This window comes from Carcharhinus amblyrhynchos, chromosome 21, assembly GCF_965287045.1.
Source record: "Carcharhinus amblyrhynchos chromosome 21, sCarAmb.v2.hapA, whole genome shotgun sequence".
NCBI lineage: Eukaryota > Metazoa > Chordata > Chondrichthyes > Carcharhiniformes > Carcharhinidae > Carcharhinus > Carcharhinus amblyrhynchos.
In genome coordinates this window covers 32,982,135-32,999,191 of record NC_137344.1, presented here as the reverse complement: position 1 = coordinate 32,999,191, position 17,057 = coordinate 32,982,135, and the positions used below count along the sequence as shown (strand labels likewise).

General features: G+C 44.2%; 1 protein-coding gene across 4 annotated transcripts in view; it reads left to right on the top strand.

The window, feature by feature from the left end:
• The first annotated feature begins 8 nt into the window (after nt 1-8).
• The window catches only part of LOC145356336 (putative ATP-dependent RNA helicase DDX41), a 46,312-nt gene continuing 29,263 nt past the window's right edge, over nt 9-17,057 (top strand). For 3 of the 4 annotated variants that reach the window (XM_080208959.1, XM_080208958.1, XM_080208960.1), the window contains exons 1-6: nt 9-2,172; nt 6,620-6,703; nt 8,677-8,833; nt 9,663-9,737; nt 12,581-12,641; nt 16,169-16,305. In XM_080208959.1, coding sequence (XP_080065085.1) covers nt 2,131-2,172; nt 6,620-6,703; nt 8,677-8,833; nt 9,663-9,737; nt 12,581-12,641; nt 16,169-16,305 — 556 coding nt within the window. In that variant the 5' untranslated portion in view covers nt 9-2,130. Of the gene's footprint in view, nt 2,173-6,619; nt 6,704-8,676; nt 8,834-9,662; nt 9,738-10,361; nt 10,490-12,580; nt 12,642-16,168; nt 16,306-17,057 lie in introns of those variants that run through there. The other variant, XM_080208961.1, reaches the window with a different exon arrangement.

Here is a 17,057-nt window from a genome sequence, read left to right as displayed (position 1 = left end):
ACCCCCCTTACCACCCCCACTGAAATCTGCTCCCTCAGTGGCATCCTCGCTTTTATGATTTTGACACCTCAGTGTAAATTTTTACTTTGTCTGTGAAGCAGTTAATTTGGTTGGAAGAGAAACTCAGTTTGCAGTATAAAACGCCTGGAATTCTCTTGACCAGGCTGAGCTCAACATATCATCAACATTTTGCTGGAATGTCTAAGGGAAACACCGATTTCCAAAAAGTTTTGCATGTTGGGAACTCAGGTTTTGTTACATTGTTAAGTCAATTCTAAATCATATATAATCCCAAAATGTTCTAACCTCAATTTTCTTTGCGTCACTAATAAATGTTTTTTTAATGAAGCCATGGTTTTGTTTCTGAAATTTCTTCAAGAAAAAGAGCCCATAAAAAGTTAAATCAGGTGTGATGGCAATGAACATATTTGGAATTAAAAACTAATCTCAGTCATGGTGTATGACAACTATCATTGACTATTGTAAAAACCCATCTAGTTCACTAATGTCCTTAGTGAAGATAATCTGCCATCCATACCTGGTCTGGCCTATGTGAGATTCCAGACCCACAGCAACGTGATTGCTACTTAGTTACCCTCTGTGACCACCCTAGCAAACTACTCAGTTTGAGGCCATTTAGGCATGGGCGGTAAATGTTGACCTTGCTGACAACACACATCCTCATGAAATGAAGAAAAAAAAGTCCTATGTAATTCTGTACGTATTTCTCATCAACTGAAATCAATTGGATCAAACACAAATGTGTACTTTCCACCTTAAGATCAGCGAATTCAAACAGGAAATCATTGTTTCAGCTCTGTTCACTGTTGTGTGATACTGGAGCAAATTTTGAACTCAAGGAACACATTGTCAGATTCATGGCAAATGCTGGAGGTTGGAATAAACTCCTACAAAATCTGGTCACTCCAAGTGGGATGTTGATCGAAAAAGCCCTAGCTTCTATTTTTTCACTGCTGAAAATGTCTGCATGTTTAGGGGACACCCTTCCAATACCAAGAAATTGAATGTCCCTCTAAATGCAGCTCCTATTGCATTACCGCCTAGTTGAAACCTGTTGAGATAGATGATCTATAGTTATGGTAAGGTAGTGCACCATGCTCTAAACATGTAGATTCAGTGTGAGTGGAGCCCAGCTTATCAGATGCTCCTCAAAGGACAACCTGAGACACTTGGCTTACCTTTGCTCTGCCATTTACACATTCTGATCTCTTAAAGGATTCCAATTAGCACTCTTCTTAGACATCATCAGTACCACTTACATTCCCTTTATCTTGTTGTTTATGACATCCTTATCAACCCCTCCATTTAACAATACAATCAGATTTTCTTCAGCTCTGATGAAGGGTCAGCCAGACTCAAAACATTGACTCCATTCTCTCTCCACTCATGCTGTCAGACCTGCTGAGATATTTTTGTTTTTGCTGTAGAATCTGGCATCTGCAGTGTTTTGCTTTTATTTTACTGTGTTTTTGCATGTTACTTAAGTACAGAATTTAGATGAGGATCAGGAAGGGGCAAGGAAAGACCATTGGAGTCCCAGGGATGGGTGTCCTTGGACACCAGAGGTTACAGTGTAAGAGTGGAAAGAAAAGCCATTGCAAGAGATTCTCTGTGTAAGAGTACATGAAAATGTGGTCAGGCGCGTGTAGTCAACCCAACTGGATGACAGTGGAAAGGAGTTGGAGGAGGATGATGTGGTCAACCATGTCAAAGAGAGGGACAGAAGGATGAGGAGAAGTAGTTTATCTCGATCAAATTGTATGTAACCTGTGACCTTGCTCAGATTATTTTCACTCAAGGGAAAATTATTTCCTTCTCATTCCACAATTCATTCTTCCCATCTGACACTTTTGAAATGTATTCGCTTTAACCCAAATGCTGACCAGTTCTAGTTCCTGGGCGCTCACAACTCGATCCGGCTGCCTGTTGTCCTGGATCAGAGTCAGGCCTGCGTCCTTATCCGGGTCAGAGGCCTTTCTCTAGGAGACAACCACCCGGAACCATTGACCGAACTGGAAAGGGCGCCCGGAGTAGGCAGACGGACGGGCCGGAAGCACTGCCGCCCGGAGTAGGCAGGCGGACGGACCGGAAGTACTGTGGCCGACAATAATGGAGCCTCAGAGCGGAGAGAGGGAGAGCGGAACTGCGAAGGTAAAAATCTCGCGAGCGGCTCCGGAGAGAGACTACATTTCCATTGCGCCTTTCACCACTTCAGGGTCTCTCCGAGCGTCTCAGCCAGTGAAGTGTTTCTGAAATGTAGGAAACGCGACACTTAGTGCAGGCAAAATCCCACAGACAACAATATCATCTGTCTTTAATGCTTGTTGAGGGGCAAATATTGGAGAGAACTCAAGGGACAACTCTCCTGCTCGCCACAAATTGTGACAGTGAGGGGACAGATAGCCTTAATTTAAAAGCAAAATACTGTAGATGCTAGAACCTGAAACAAAAAGAGAGAATGCTGAAAAAGTTCAGCAAGTCTGACAGCATCTATGGGGAGAGAATAGAGCCAGCAGCTCTGAGGAAAGGGTCATCCAGACTTGAAACATTGACCCTGTTCACTCCCTACAATGCTGTCAGACCTGCTGAAATTTTCCAGCATTTTCTGTTTTGTTGGACAGTCACATTGGATAGTGCAGCAAACCTTCAGTTCTGATGCTCTGACAGTGTGGCACTCCCTCAGTACCGACGCTCTGACAGCGCGGCGCTCGCTCTGTGCCCGCCCTCTGACAGCGCGGCGCTCGCTCTGTGCCCGCCCTCTGACAGCGCGGCGCTCGCTCTGTGCCCGCCCTCTGACAGCGCGGCGCTCGCTCTGTGCCCGCCCTCTGACAGCGCGGCGCTCGCTCTGTGCCCGCCCTCTGACAGCGCGGCGCTCGCTCTGTGCCCGCCCTCTGACAGCGCGGCGCTCGCTCTGTGCCCGCCCTCTGACAGCGCGGCGCTCGCTCTGTGCCCGCCCTCTGACAGCGCGGCGCTCGCTCTGTGCCCGCCCTCTGACAGCGCGGCGCTCGCTCTGTGCCCGCCCTCTGACAGCGCGGCGCTTCCTTGGTATTTACCTAGAGTTTCAGTTCATATATTGTATTCCAGTCTGTAAAACATGATCTAGATCAGTGGCTTTCTTACTTAGTAGCAAGATTACTCTTCACTGAATGACAACTGAATTTAATACGTATATATAATTTAGTTCAATGTTACCTATGGAAAATAAATGACAAATGTTATATATTGTTTGTGGGAACTCGCTGTGGATCTGCAACAGAGAGAAGCCAGTCAGCCCATTGCACCATTGCTATTCAATGAGGTCATAATTGATCCTTCTATCACATTTCAAAGACATAAGAACATAAGAAATAGGAGCAGGAGTAGGCCATCTAGCCCCTCGAGCCTGCCCTGCCATTCAATAAGATCATGGCTGATCTGTCGTGGCTCAGTTCCACATTCCCGCCCTCTCCCCATAACCCTTAATCCCCTTGCCTATCAAAAACCTATCAACCCGCGTCTTAAAAATATTGAGCGAGGCAGCCTCCACCACTTCAACGGGCAGAGAATTCCAGAGATTCACCACCCTTTGAGTGAAGAAGTTCCTCCCCCCCCCCCCACACACACACACACACACTTTATCCTGAGGCTGTGCCCTCTAGTCCTACTGTCCTTTCTGAGCGGGAAGAGCCTTTCCACCTCTATCCTATCCATCCCATTCAACATCTTATACGTCTCAATGAGATCTCCCCTCATTCTTCTAAACTCTAACGACTACAAGCCTAGTTTATTCAGCCTCTCCTCATAGTTCAACCCCCTCAACTCCGGAATCAGCCTAGTAAACCTCCTCTGCACTCCCTCCAAGGCCAAAATATCCTTGTGTAAGTGTGGCGACCAAAACTGCACACACTACTCCAGCTGCGGCCTCACCGGTGCCCTATACAGCTGCAGCAAGACCTCCCTACTTTTATATTCAGTCCCCCTCGCTATGAAGGCCAGCATCCCATTAGCCTTCCTGACCACCTGCAGCACCAGCAGGCTGGGTTTTTGCGACTCATGCACAAGGACCCCGAGGTCCCTCTGCACCGTTGCATGCTGCAGTTTTTCGCCACGTAAGTAGTAGTCCTTCCTACCATTATTCCTACCAAAGTGGACAACCTCACATTTGCCAACATTAAATTCCATTTGCCAGTTCCTGGCCCATTCGCCCAGCCTATCTAGATCCTTCTGCAGACTCTCCACACCCTCCGCACAATTTGCCGTTCCACCAATCTTGGTGTCATCAGCAAATTTCAACACCAGACACTCTGTTCCCTCCTCCAGATCATCTATATAAATGGTAAGTAGCTGAGGCCCCAGCACCGACCCCTGGGGCACTCCACTAGTCACCAACCGCCAATCTGAATAGCACCCATTGACCCCCACTCTCTGCCTCCTATTTGACAGCCAATCCTCTATCCATGCTAACACCCTACCCCCAACTCCATGCCCCCTGACCTTCTGCAATAACCTCTTGTGAGGCACCTTGTCAAACACCTTCTGAAAATCAAGAAAGAGCACATCCACCGGCTCTCCTCTATCCACCGCCCTAGACACATCCTCATAGAACTCCAATAAGTTCGTCAGACATGACTTCCCCTTAACGAAACCATGCTGCGTCTGCTCTACCAAACAATTCTCCTCAAGATGCCTCGCTATTTTCTCCTTGATCACGGATTCTAACATTTTTCCTACAACAGACGTTAAACTAACAGGCCTATAATTCCCTGCCTTTTGCCTGCCACCCTTCTTAAACAACGGCGTAACATTAGCCGTTTTCCAATCTTCCGGCACTTCCCCGGAATCCAGCGATGTTTGGAAAATAATCACCAAGGCATCCACTATCACCTCCGCCATTTCCTTCAGAACCCTTGGATGCATTCCATCCGGTCCTGGGGACTTGTCCACAATCAGTCCCTCCAGTCTGTCGAGCACCGCCTCACTTGTAACAATAATGTCATTCAGGCCCTCTGCTCCTACCATCTTTCCATCGCTAACACCCGGCAAATTATTCACGTCCTCCTCCGTGAAGACCGAAACAAAAAAGTTACTCAGGGCCTCAGCCATTTCCCCATCCCCTACCACTAAGTTCCCCCCTCTCATCCTCTAAGGGTCCAATGTTCACCCTAGCCAGCGTCTTCCTTTCTATGTATTTATAAAAACTCTTGCTATCCTTTTTTATATTAAGCGCTAGCCCAGCTTCATAGTTTCTCCTACCCTTCTTTATCAACTTCTTTGTCATTCTTTGTTGACATTTAAACCTCTCCCAATTCTCTTCTCGCGCACTACTCTTAGCTACTCTAAACGCCTCCGCTTTTAATTTAACACTTCCCTTCACCTCCTTCGTTATCCACGGCTGATTATCTCTCCTCCTACGATCCTTTTTAACTATCGGAATAAATTTCTGCTGAGCACCAAGAAAGATCTCCTTAAAGATCCTCCAGTGTTCCTCAGCAGACTTACCATCCAACACACTCCCCCAATCAACATTTGCCAATTCCTCTCTCATCCTACCATACTCCCCTCTGTTCAAACAAAGGACACATGTCCGGGAACCCACCTTCTCCTCCTCCATCTGCATCCTTGGTTCCATAATCTTCTCTTCCTTTGTCTATCAATATGCTATTTGTCTCAGCCTTGAAATATTTCCTTGACCACCAATCTCAAAAGTTATTATGACACTTTGGAACAAAGAGACTGTTTGTGCGAAGTGAGGAGCAGTGAGGTTCAAGAGTCCTGTTTCTCATCAATGTTCTTCCCCTTGGCAATATAATTCAAAAATATCTCAGGTTCCGTATGTACATTGACAGCACCCAGTGGTACCTCATCACTCCCTTTCTTGACCGCCTCCATAGCTTCTGATTTGTCAGGCTCATGACTGACATCTAACATGGCTGAGCAGAAATTTCTTCCAACTAAGTATGAGGAAGACTGATGCTCTATTGTCCTTGATTCTCACCATAATCTCCCAGGCCACTGAGGTGGAACCGCTAGATGGAGAATAACTTTCCTCTGGTAGTTGGGGTAGTGGGTAGTGCAGAACAAAGTGGCATAACCTTAAAATTAGAATAGGCCATTCAAGAGGAATATGCGGACACACTTTTTTACCCAAAGAATATTGAACTCTGGAAAAGTCTTTGTAGGTGCAGTTGGAGTTTTCAAAATTGATGTTGGTCATTTTTTTGTCAGGAAAGGTATGAAGGAATATGGAGAGGGAGCCCGTAAATTGAGTTGATGAATAGGTCATAATGTTCTAATGGAGTGGTAGATTAGACTTGAGGAGCTAAATGGTTGAATCCTGGTCATTTGAGCTTACTCTTCAGATTGCTGGAAGCACAAATGAGATCTCTTAAGCACGTCTGACAGTGCTGCATCCTGATGTTATTCAGCTCCAAAATCATCACCACGTGCAGTCCAAGTTGGGAAGGCCAGAATATTGAATTGATTGTGTTGAATGTCCCTCACAGCTCAGCTGGATAGATGTAATAGATTTATCCCACCCTTCATGAGATTTCATTGGTGCTATTCCTGGTGCAGTAGTAACTGTGTGCTATATACAATAAAGTGTTACCTTGTATTACAGCGTACACACTCAGATGATGATGAGGAGGAAGAAGAGGAGGAATACATTCCATATGTTCCTGTTAAGCAGAGGAAGCAACAGCTGGTGAGTATTGACTGAATTTGTGTTTGCTGAGTTTGAGCACAATGTTTTCGCTAAGTTTGACTCTTCTACTGTCACATGGTTCTGGTTGCTCTGATACTTTTTTTGGTGCAGTAAGTAGTCTCACAACACCAGGTTAAAGTCCAACAGGTTTATTTGGTAGCATGAGCTTTCGGAGTGCCACTCCTTCATCAGTTTTTTTGGTGATAGTGAGGAGATAGCAAGTTTCTCCAACATCTATTGAAATTGGAGCATTTTGATGTGATCTTAATCATTCTGGTGAAGTGGTAGTAAATCTCAGTTTATTCTAACCTGTTCCCATTTTCAGTGTCATCTGGCTGAGAATAAGAAATAGCCAAACACATTTAAGGGCATGGTGCAACACTCTGGAAACTTTCAGCAGAGACAGCAAGAGAGATCGCAGCATAGTTAAGGACAGAAGTAGCTCATTCAGCCCGTTGCATTCATGCCAGCTCTCTGCAAGAGGAGTTTGGTTGGTTTCACACTCCTAGCCTTTCCCTCTAGCCCTGCCGTTTTTTCTCCTTCAGATAATTCAATTCTCTTCTAAAAGCTATGATTGAATCTGCCTCCATTACACTTCCAGGTCTAAACCACTCATTTCATAGAATCACAGAGCAGGAGCATCTAGTCTGCACTGACCACAATCCCACCCAGGCCCTATCCAGTAACCTCTGCTAGTTCCCTGACACTAAGGGACAATTTAGCATGGCCTGTCAACCTAACCTGCACATCTGGATTGTGGGAGGAAACTGAGCACCCGGCGGAAACCCATGCAGACACAGGGAGAATGTGCAGCTGCCCATACAGTCACCCAAGGCTGGAATTGAACCTGAGTCCCTGGTGCTGTGAGGCAGCAGTGTTAACCATTGTGCCACCTGGTCTCATGCATAAAAAGAGTATTTTCTTATGTTGACTTTGACTCTTTGCTGCCATTTTGAATCTGTGCCCTCTGATTTTTGACCCCATATGAATGGGAACAATTTTGCTCTCACTCTTCTGCCTCAACCCCTTGTGATTTTGAACACCTCTGTTAAATCTCTTCTCAACCATCTTGAGGAACAAAAGCCTCAGCTTCTCCAGTGCATCCATGTGACTGAAGTTCCTCACCCTGGAACCATTCTCATGAATCTTTTCCACATCCTGTCTGAAGCCTTCACAATCTTCCTGAAATGTGATACTCAGAACTGGACACAGTACTCCAGTTGAGGCCGGAACAGTGTACCATAAAGGTTCATCATTGCTCCTTGCTTTTGGACTCTCTGCCTCTATTTACAAAAGCTCCACAATCCTGTATGTCATTCTTAACCATTTTCTTAATATGTCCTGTCACGTTTCAACAAGTGATGCTGAGTAAATTGGGCCTACATGGTCTGCAGTTTAAAAGAATGAGAGGTGATCTCATTGAACCATACAATATTACGAAGGGACTCAATAGGGTAGACATGGAGGTTGTTTCCCCACGGCCGGGGAATCTAGAAAATGAGGACACAGTGTCAGGATAAGGAGAACAGTCATTCAGGATTGAGTTTAGGAGAAATGCCTTCATTCAAAGGAGTGTGAACCATTGGAATTCTGTACCCCAGACCCCAGAAGGTTTTGGATGTTCAGTTGACTACATTCAAAGCTGCAGGGACCATATGATCTCTACTCATGCTATTTCTTTCCTGTTGTGTTCTTGGGTTTGGTTCAGAGTGTGCATTATATGGAGTGAGGCTATTGTTTCTTAAAGAGCCAGTGCTGGGACTCTTGTCAACATTGATCAACATTGTTGATCAATGATTTTTATTTCAGAATTTTGAAGGTTGTGATGTGGGCCTAATAATGTATAGATCTGAAATGAGTGGTGCAAAAAGCTTTTGGGGAAGACAACCTTAATAACATGAAGTTTGTGTGATTGTTTAACCCTGAACCTTTACTGCTGCTTGGAAACTGATTGTTTTTCTTTGTGTGGCCAGATGGAGAAGCTGGTGCGGATACGCAGGAAAGTTGCCTTGGAAGATGATCAAGACAGTGACATTGACCTCAGAGAGGATGATGGAGATGGCCCACTTGGGCCACGGTCCAATATCAGCCTGCTAGACCAACACCAGCAGCTGAAGGAGAAGGCAGAAGGTGCAGCATTTCTGTCCTAGTAACCATGTTAGGCAGAGTTGGGGAACTGACTATTCTGTTGGAGGGAGGGGCTAATGCTGTTTCAGTAAGTGACTCAATATTGAGAACTGTCCAGTTGCAGTGGTCCTTTGACAAACTGTGATGCAGAACTGTGTGTTTCTCCACGCCATGTGGAATATAAGGCAGTCTGACATTCAGTGTGGGACGTGGACCAGTCTGAAGCTCGGTGCGGGACGCGGACCAGTCTGGCGGTCGGCGCGGGACGTGGATCTGTCTGGCGGTCAGCGCGGGACGCAGGCCTGCCTGGTGGTCGGCGCGACATTCAGTGTGGAATACTGGGCAGTCCAACGCTGATGTGAGATATGGAACAGTCTGACATTCGGTGTGGGCTATGGAGCAGTCCATCATTCTTTGTGGGATATATGACACTCTGATATTCAGTGTGCGATATGCAACAGTCTGACAATCAGTGTGGAATATGAAGCAGTCTGACAGTCACTGTGGGATGAAGGCCACTCAGACCAGTACTGAATCATTCAACGCTAGGTGTGGAATATTGGGCAGCCAGACACTGGGATATTGGGAAGTCTGAGAAAGTTTGGGATGTGTGATATTCGGACCAACATAGCATGGGACATTGAGCAGTGCGATACAGGGTAATTTGAAATTGCCTATGTAATATAGGGCCCCCTGACAATTGCTGTGGCGGAGTGGGGGTTTTGATCTGGAGCTCAGGCTGGCTGTTCAATTTAGTGTTTATTATCATGTTCCCTGTCTTTGAATCTGGATTTGTCACTGTGTTGCTCACACTTTCATTTGTGTTTTGCAGCGCGTAAAGAATCTGCTAAAGAGAAACGTCTGAAAGAAGAGGAGAAGATTTTGGAAAGTGTTGCTGAAGGCAGAGGTCAGTTTAACTGTTGTAACTATTAGACTGAGAACATTACATTGAATCCACGGCATCGTAGGTTTGTGTTGGGATTTATAATACACACCACCATTTTTCCATTCTAAATATCCATTCCCAACCTGTCCCTCTACTCCCACCTTACCCTCCATTTCTCTCTTTTCAAACCCTACCGTTTGTACCACTTATTTCAGCACAATTAGAAATCTGAATATCTTTGGGGTCCCTCAAAGCTTAAGTGATGCCCAGGGTTTCTGGTCTGAAAAAGCTGTGCTGAAATGCAGCGAGGACAAATTGCATGTGACTCACAGATCATCAGTTAGAAGAATGGAGACCTCGGGGGTGTTCATTTTCTCTGGTGTGAGTCACACAAATTTCTGCAGGAGGATCATTTAGGTCCCAAACGTTAACTCAGATCCTCTCCACAGATGCTGCCAGATCTGCTGAATTTATTCAGTTTTTATTTTAAATCTGTGTGCTCTCTTTCTCGATTCTTTTACCAGCAGGAACAATTTCTCCCTGTCTACTTCATCCAACCCCCTCATGATTTTGAACGCTTCCATCAAATCTTCTCTTTGTTTTCTCCTCTTCAAGGAAAATGGTCCTAACTTCCTCATATCTGAAGTTCCTCATTCCTGGAACCATTCTTGTAAACTTCTTCTGCACCCTTTCTAATGTGGTTACATCCTTCCTAAAGTATCATGCCCAGAACTGTACATAATATTCCAGCTGAGATCTAACAAGTGTTTTATGTAAGTACAATATAATCTCCTTGCTTTGGTACTCTATGCCGCTATTAATAAAGCCCAGGATACTGAATGTTTAAACAACAGCTCCACCTTCAATTATCAATGCACATCTATGCCCCTTTTTGCCCCTTTGACCCAGGTGATTGCAATCACCATGCAGGAATGTTCCCTTCCAGTCAGGGAACACTTCAGCAGTCACGGGCATTCAGTCTCTGATCTTCGGGTAAGGATTCTCCAAGGTGGCCTTTATGACACATGACAATGCAGAGTCTCTGAGCAGAAACTGACAGCCAAGTTCTGCACACGAGGACAGCCTCAACCAGTATCTTGGGTTCATGTCACAACATCTGTAACTGCCACGACTTGCTTGGGCTTGCAAAATCTCACTAACTGCCCTGACTGGAGACAATACATGCCTCTTGAACCTGTGCTTGGCCTTATGTCCATTCACATTGTCTGAACCTTTAAGATTTGATTACCTGTAAAGACGCGCATTCCAACCATTATCTTGTAAGTTTAGTTTATGTCTGTATATGCCCTGTTTGTGAACACGACTCCTCACTCACCTGAAGGAGCGAGACTCTGAAAGCTTGTGCTGCCACATAAACCTATTGGACTTTAACCTAGTGTTGTGAGACTTCTTACTGTAACAGTGATGCTGATACTGATTGTGCTCGCTGCCAAATTGCTTGGCTAAGGCCTTAGTGATATTACTGAATGTAGAATCATATAATCATATAGCACAAAAGGAGGCCATTCAGCCCATCATGCCTATGCCAAATCTTTTAAAGAGCTATCGAAATTAGTCTCCCTCCTCTATTCTCTCCTCATAGTCTTGTAGTTTTTTCATTTAAAAATTGATATACAGTTTCCTTTCACAAATTATTCTGGAATCTGCTTCCATCATCCTTTTAAGGCAATGCATTCCAGATTATAATCAGTGTATATATTTTTCCTCATCTTGCCTTTGGCTCTTTACTACATTCTCTGCCCGTGGGTTTACTTCTCCCTAGTTAGTCTACTAAAGCTCTCTGAACGTCTCTTATAAATTCACCTTTGCTTTGCCTGCAAGGAGGACAATCTGACCTGTAGTTATTTTGCATTCCTACTTTGCAGGCAGATTTTCTTTGCTCAGTCTAGTCATGGTGAGTGTAGCAGTGGACGTTGATAGTCATTCCCATGCTTTGATTTCTGGAGAACTTGCTTGGTCACCAGTGACTAAAACAAAAATGAGGGTGGCACAGTTTTTCTATTCTAAATATCCATTCCCAGCTTGCCCCTCTACTCCCGCCTTATCCTCCATATCTCTCTATTCAAACCCTACCGTTTGTACCATTTTATTTCAACAAAAGTAGAAATCTGAATATCTTTGGGGTCCCTCGAAGCTTATGTGATGCCCAGGGTCACAGCGTCAGGGACCCAGGTTCAATTCTGGCCATGGGTCACTCTTTGTATTCCCCTTGTCTGCGTGGGTTTTCTCCGGGTGCTGCGGTTTCATCCCGCAGCCCAAAAGTGTGCGTATGGGTTAGGTTGATTGGCCATGCTAAATTGACCCTAGTGTCAGGGGATAGCAGGGTAAATATGTGAGATTACGGGAATAGGGCCTTGGTGGGACTGTGGTCGGTGCAGACTTGATGGGCTGAACGGCCTCATAGATCATAGAACCCTACAGTGCAGAAAGAAGCCCTTTGGCCCATTGAGTCTGCACCAAACTCAATCCCACCCAGGCCCTATCCCCATATCCCTACGTATTATATCCACTAATCCCTCTAACCTACGCATCCCTGGCCAATCAACCTAACCCACCCATCTTTGGACTGTGGGAGGAAACCAGAGCACCCGGAGGAAACCTACACAGACATGAGGAGAATGTGCAAACTCCACACAGACAGTGACCCGAGCTGGGAATCGAACCCAGGACCCTGGAGCTGTGAAGCAGCGGTGCTAACCACTGTGCTACGTGCTGCCTCCTACTCTGTAGTGATTCTATGAGTCCATGAATTCTTGTTAACCAGAGCAAATTGTGGACTGATATTGCTTGAAAGCGAGACATTGGCAAGTTGTGGTCAAACAAAGTTTTCATTTCTTTTGTAGCTCTAATGTCTGTGAAGGAGATGGCAAAGGGCATTACCTATGATGACCCAATCAAAACCAGGTCAGCTTCCTGATTTAACTATTCTGGTATTTACTGTGTTGTAAAAGATTTGAAAAATTGGTGAAAACACTGAAGTGCAAGTGTCTGTTTAAATTATAAACAGAATTGATGTAAATCAGGTTATTGTGATTATAGTCTGTGAGGAAAATGTGCCAATAAATAAATAGTGAAAACAAATCCTAATTGTCAATATTAGAAGAGGAAGTTGAGCAAAAATTATAAGAACGTAAGAACATAAGAACGTAAGAAATAGGAGCAGGAGTAGGCCATCTAGCCCTTCGAGCCTGCCCCGCCATTCAATAAGATCATGGCTGATCTGTTGTGTCTCAGTTCCACATTCCCGCCCTCTCCCCATAACCCTTAATCCCCTCGCTTATCAAAAACCCATCAACCCGCGTCTTAAAAATATTTAGCGAGGCAGCCTCCACCACCTCAACGGGCAGAGAATTCCAGAGATTCACCACCCTTTGAGTGAAGAAGTTCCTCCTCAACTCTGTTCTAAACCGCCCCCCCTTTATCTTGAGGCTGTGCCCCCTAGTCCTACTGTCCTTTCTGAGCGGGAAGAGCCTCTCCACCTCTATCCTATCCATCCCATTCATCATCTTATACGTCTCAATGAGATCTCCCCTCATTCTTCTAAACTCTAACGAGTACAAGCCTAGTTTATTCAGCCTCTCCTCATAGCTCAACCCCCTCAACTCCGGAATCAGCCTAGTAAACCTCCTCTGCACTCCCTCCAAGGCCAAAATATCTTTGCGTAATTGTGGCGACCAAAACTGCACACACTACTCCAGCTGCGGCCTCACCAATGCCATATACAGCTGCAGCAAGACCTCCCTACTTTTATATTCAATCTCCCTCGCTATGAAGGCCAGCATCCCATTCGCTATTCCCATTCCATTAGTTAAAGAAAAAGTGAGTTTGAAAAATTTAATGGGGCTGTCGCCAATGTGTACATGGATTTTCAGAAAGCATTGCTCATATATCTCAGTAAGTAGTCTCACAACATCGGGTTAAAATCCATCAGGTTTATTTGGTAGCACAATTTGGTGCTATCAAATAAACCTTTTGGACTACTACTTACTGTCACTACCCAGTCCCATGCTGGCAACTCCACATCAAATGTCTCAGAGGATGATTGTCACAAACTGCCTTTGCTGCTTCGCCCTACCCCGGTTGGTCCCTCAGCCACCATCCTATTCAGCAAGTCCACTCTCCCAACCATACTCCAGCCTGTTCAACCCCTGCAGAACTGCCCACAACCCCAGTCTTTGCTGCCCCTTTGTGTTTGTTCCCACTCTCTTTGTGTTTGTTCCCACTCCCTTTGTTTGGCCAATGCCTGAGTGGCTATGCCCTTGCCCTATCGAGTACACCCCATCCGAATGGGTATCTCTCCACCCTTTTACAGGCAGTATTCAGCTGCCCCAGTTACAACACTTCGCTGTCAAGCCAAGGACAGGACTTTACACAATTGCTGGAGTCCATCCAATCAAACCATTTTAACACACTTTCCCAGTGTTGTTAGGATATAGAAAATATAACCAGGTGACACTGTTCACATGGAGTAATATGCAGGGGTTGAGCAATGAAGCGTGTAGACTTGAGCATGGAGACAGCTCCTAACTTGTACTCTTTATTGTACGTATGAAAATAGTCCTAATAGTTAATAAAGAGCGACAACACCAAAATTCCTTCCTTGATTCAGTATCTGTTAATGAAGTGCCTTGAGATGCTTTTCTTTGCTAAAGGCATTATAGAAATTTAAATTGTTACTGCAACCCTGAAAGGAAAATTGGAATCACACTTAAAGGAGAGTATATCGAGAATTTGGTGCGTAAGTTTTATTTTGCTCTAACAAGGAGGAATACAGACAAGGGTGCCCTTTTATGCTTAAAAGTTTGTCGTTATATGATTCTATACAGCACATTATTGTCCTCAGAGCTTTAAATAGATTGTGAATGTTTCAAACTGTCTGTTCTTGGTAAACTGTCTGAATTGCATATTTGTACATGAACATATGAATTCATATTTGTCCAGTCTTGTAGGGTAGGAGTAGGCCATTCAGCCCCTTGAGCATACTCTGCCATTTAATAAGATCATGACTGATCTGATTGTTACCTCAACTCGACATTCTTGCCCATCCCTGAGAATCTTTGAACCCCTTGTTAGTCAAGAATTCATATAACTCAGCTGTAAAAATAGTCAATGATTCTGCCTTCACATGTCTCTGGGAAAGAGAGTTCCAAAGATTCACTAGCCTCTGAGAGAAAAAAAATCTTTAATCTCCATCTTAAATGGGAAAGCCATTACTTTGTGTCCTGATCTCACTGTCACATGTGGTAAAACATTCCTATTTATATATTCCATTCCTCTTGCAAGAAATGTCAACATTCCATTTGCCTTTGTAACCACTTGCTGTACTGCATACAAATGTTTTGTGATTCATGTATTTGGACACCCAGATCCCTCTGTACCTCAGAGTACTTTAACTTTCTCTATTTACATAATATACAGCTTTTCTATTCTTCTTGCCAAAGTGGATAAGTTCACACATTCTCCACCTGTCAGATTTTTGTCCGCTCACTTAACCTATCTACATTCTTTTGCAGCTTCCTATGTCCTTTTTACAATTTGCTTTCCTATCTGTCTTTGCAAATTTAGCAACCATTCAATTGGTTCCTTCATCCAAGCCATTGATATAATTTGTAAATAGTTGAATTCCCAGTACTGTTCCAGTGGCACTCCACTCACAATATCTTGTCAACCAGTAAGTGATTAATTTTGCTCCTCCCTGTTTCCTGTTAATTAACAATCCTGTAGCTATGTTAATATGTTACCCATGGACCATGAACTCTTAATTTGTGTAGTAACCTTTAACATGGCACCTTACCAAATGCCATCTGGTAATTTAAATACATCCACAGATTCACCTTTATCCATATTACTTGTTACTTTTGCAATGAATTCCAATAAATTAGTTAACCATGATTTCCCTTTCACAAAATTGTGTTGACTGTATCTGGTTGCATTGAAACTTTCTAAGTACTCCCCTATACCCTCCTTAATAGATTTCAGCAATTTCCCAATGACAGATGCAAAGCTAACTAACATGTTTCCCATTTTCTAACTTCCTCTTCTAGAATAGAGGAGCCACATTCACTCTTTCAATCTGATGGGGCCTTTTCAGAATCTCAGGAATTTCAGAAAGTTAAAACAGATGCATCTACTATCTCAGCAGCCACTTCGTTTAGGACTCTAAGATGAAGTTCATCAGGTTCTAGGGCCTTGTTAGCTTTTAGTTTTAAGAATTGTCTTTGTACCCATTCCCTGATGATTCTAAGTGTTTTAGGTTCCTCCCTCCCTTTCACCCACGATTCACAATTATTTCTGGGATGTTTTTGTATCCTCTAGCATGAAGACAGACAAATCTGACGCACAACCTTGCATTTTTGTGAGGAGTAAGAGTTTGGATGATTAAACTGTCCAACTAAAACTGTGTAACCACAAATATGGGTGTTTCCTTGCAGTTGGCACCCACCCCGATATATACGCAACATGCCTGAAGCTCGCAATGAGCGTGTGCGGAAGAAATACCACATTCTCGTGGAGGGAGAGGGTTTGCCATGTCCTGTAAAACATTTCAAGGAAATGAAGTTTCCAGCAGGTAAGAGTGATTGAAACATGTGGGATGGGACACAGGGCTTGGTCTCTGGCAGGTGGATAGGTGGAGCACAGGGGGATCTCTTTTGTGATGCAGGCGATGTACATAACATAAGACATACACACGTATCTGGAATATTATTGAAGTTTATAACTTGTTATGTTTTATAACTGTATTTAATTTAGGGTGAAAGGAAGGGTATTGAGTGACCTGTTCTGAAATCTGCCTGTTTAAAGATTAGTGGAAGACCGGATTATTTTACAGAAAGAAGTTGCAAGACTTTTACATTTGGCAATAATGGCAGCAGTTTGTGTGCTGACAGTAGGTAGACTGTGAGTCTCCAAAGTCCCAGAAAAGTGTTGAGAATGTTGGATTGTAAGCAGATGTGTTTTAAACTGTCCATTTAGTTCCAAGATGAAAGGGAATTACATAACCAAGAATAGTTTATTCACCATCTTTACCAAGATACAAGACCTATGTGATTCATGTTGCCCTGGTGATGGGCTCTGAGATGGGAAGGGTATGGAGGTTACTCTGCCAGGGTCCAGGAAAGAGAGAGAGAAAGCAAGAGAGAGCAGCTGGAGACTGAGTGTCTTTGTGGTTCATTGTGTTAGAATCTGGATGGAAACTCAACCTCGGATTAAAAAGACCAAATTAGTTGGGAATTAATATGAAGCTGGAAGATTCATTTAGCCTGTACTAAGGAGAGAATCTCTCACTGTGAAAGACAGTTTTGGGGCTAGAAGTTACTGCGT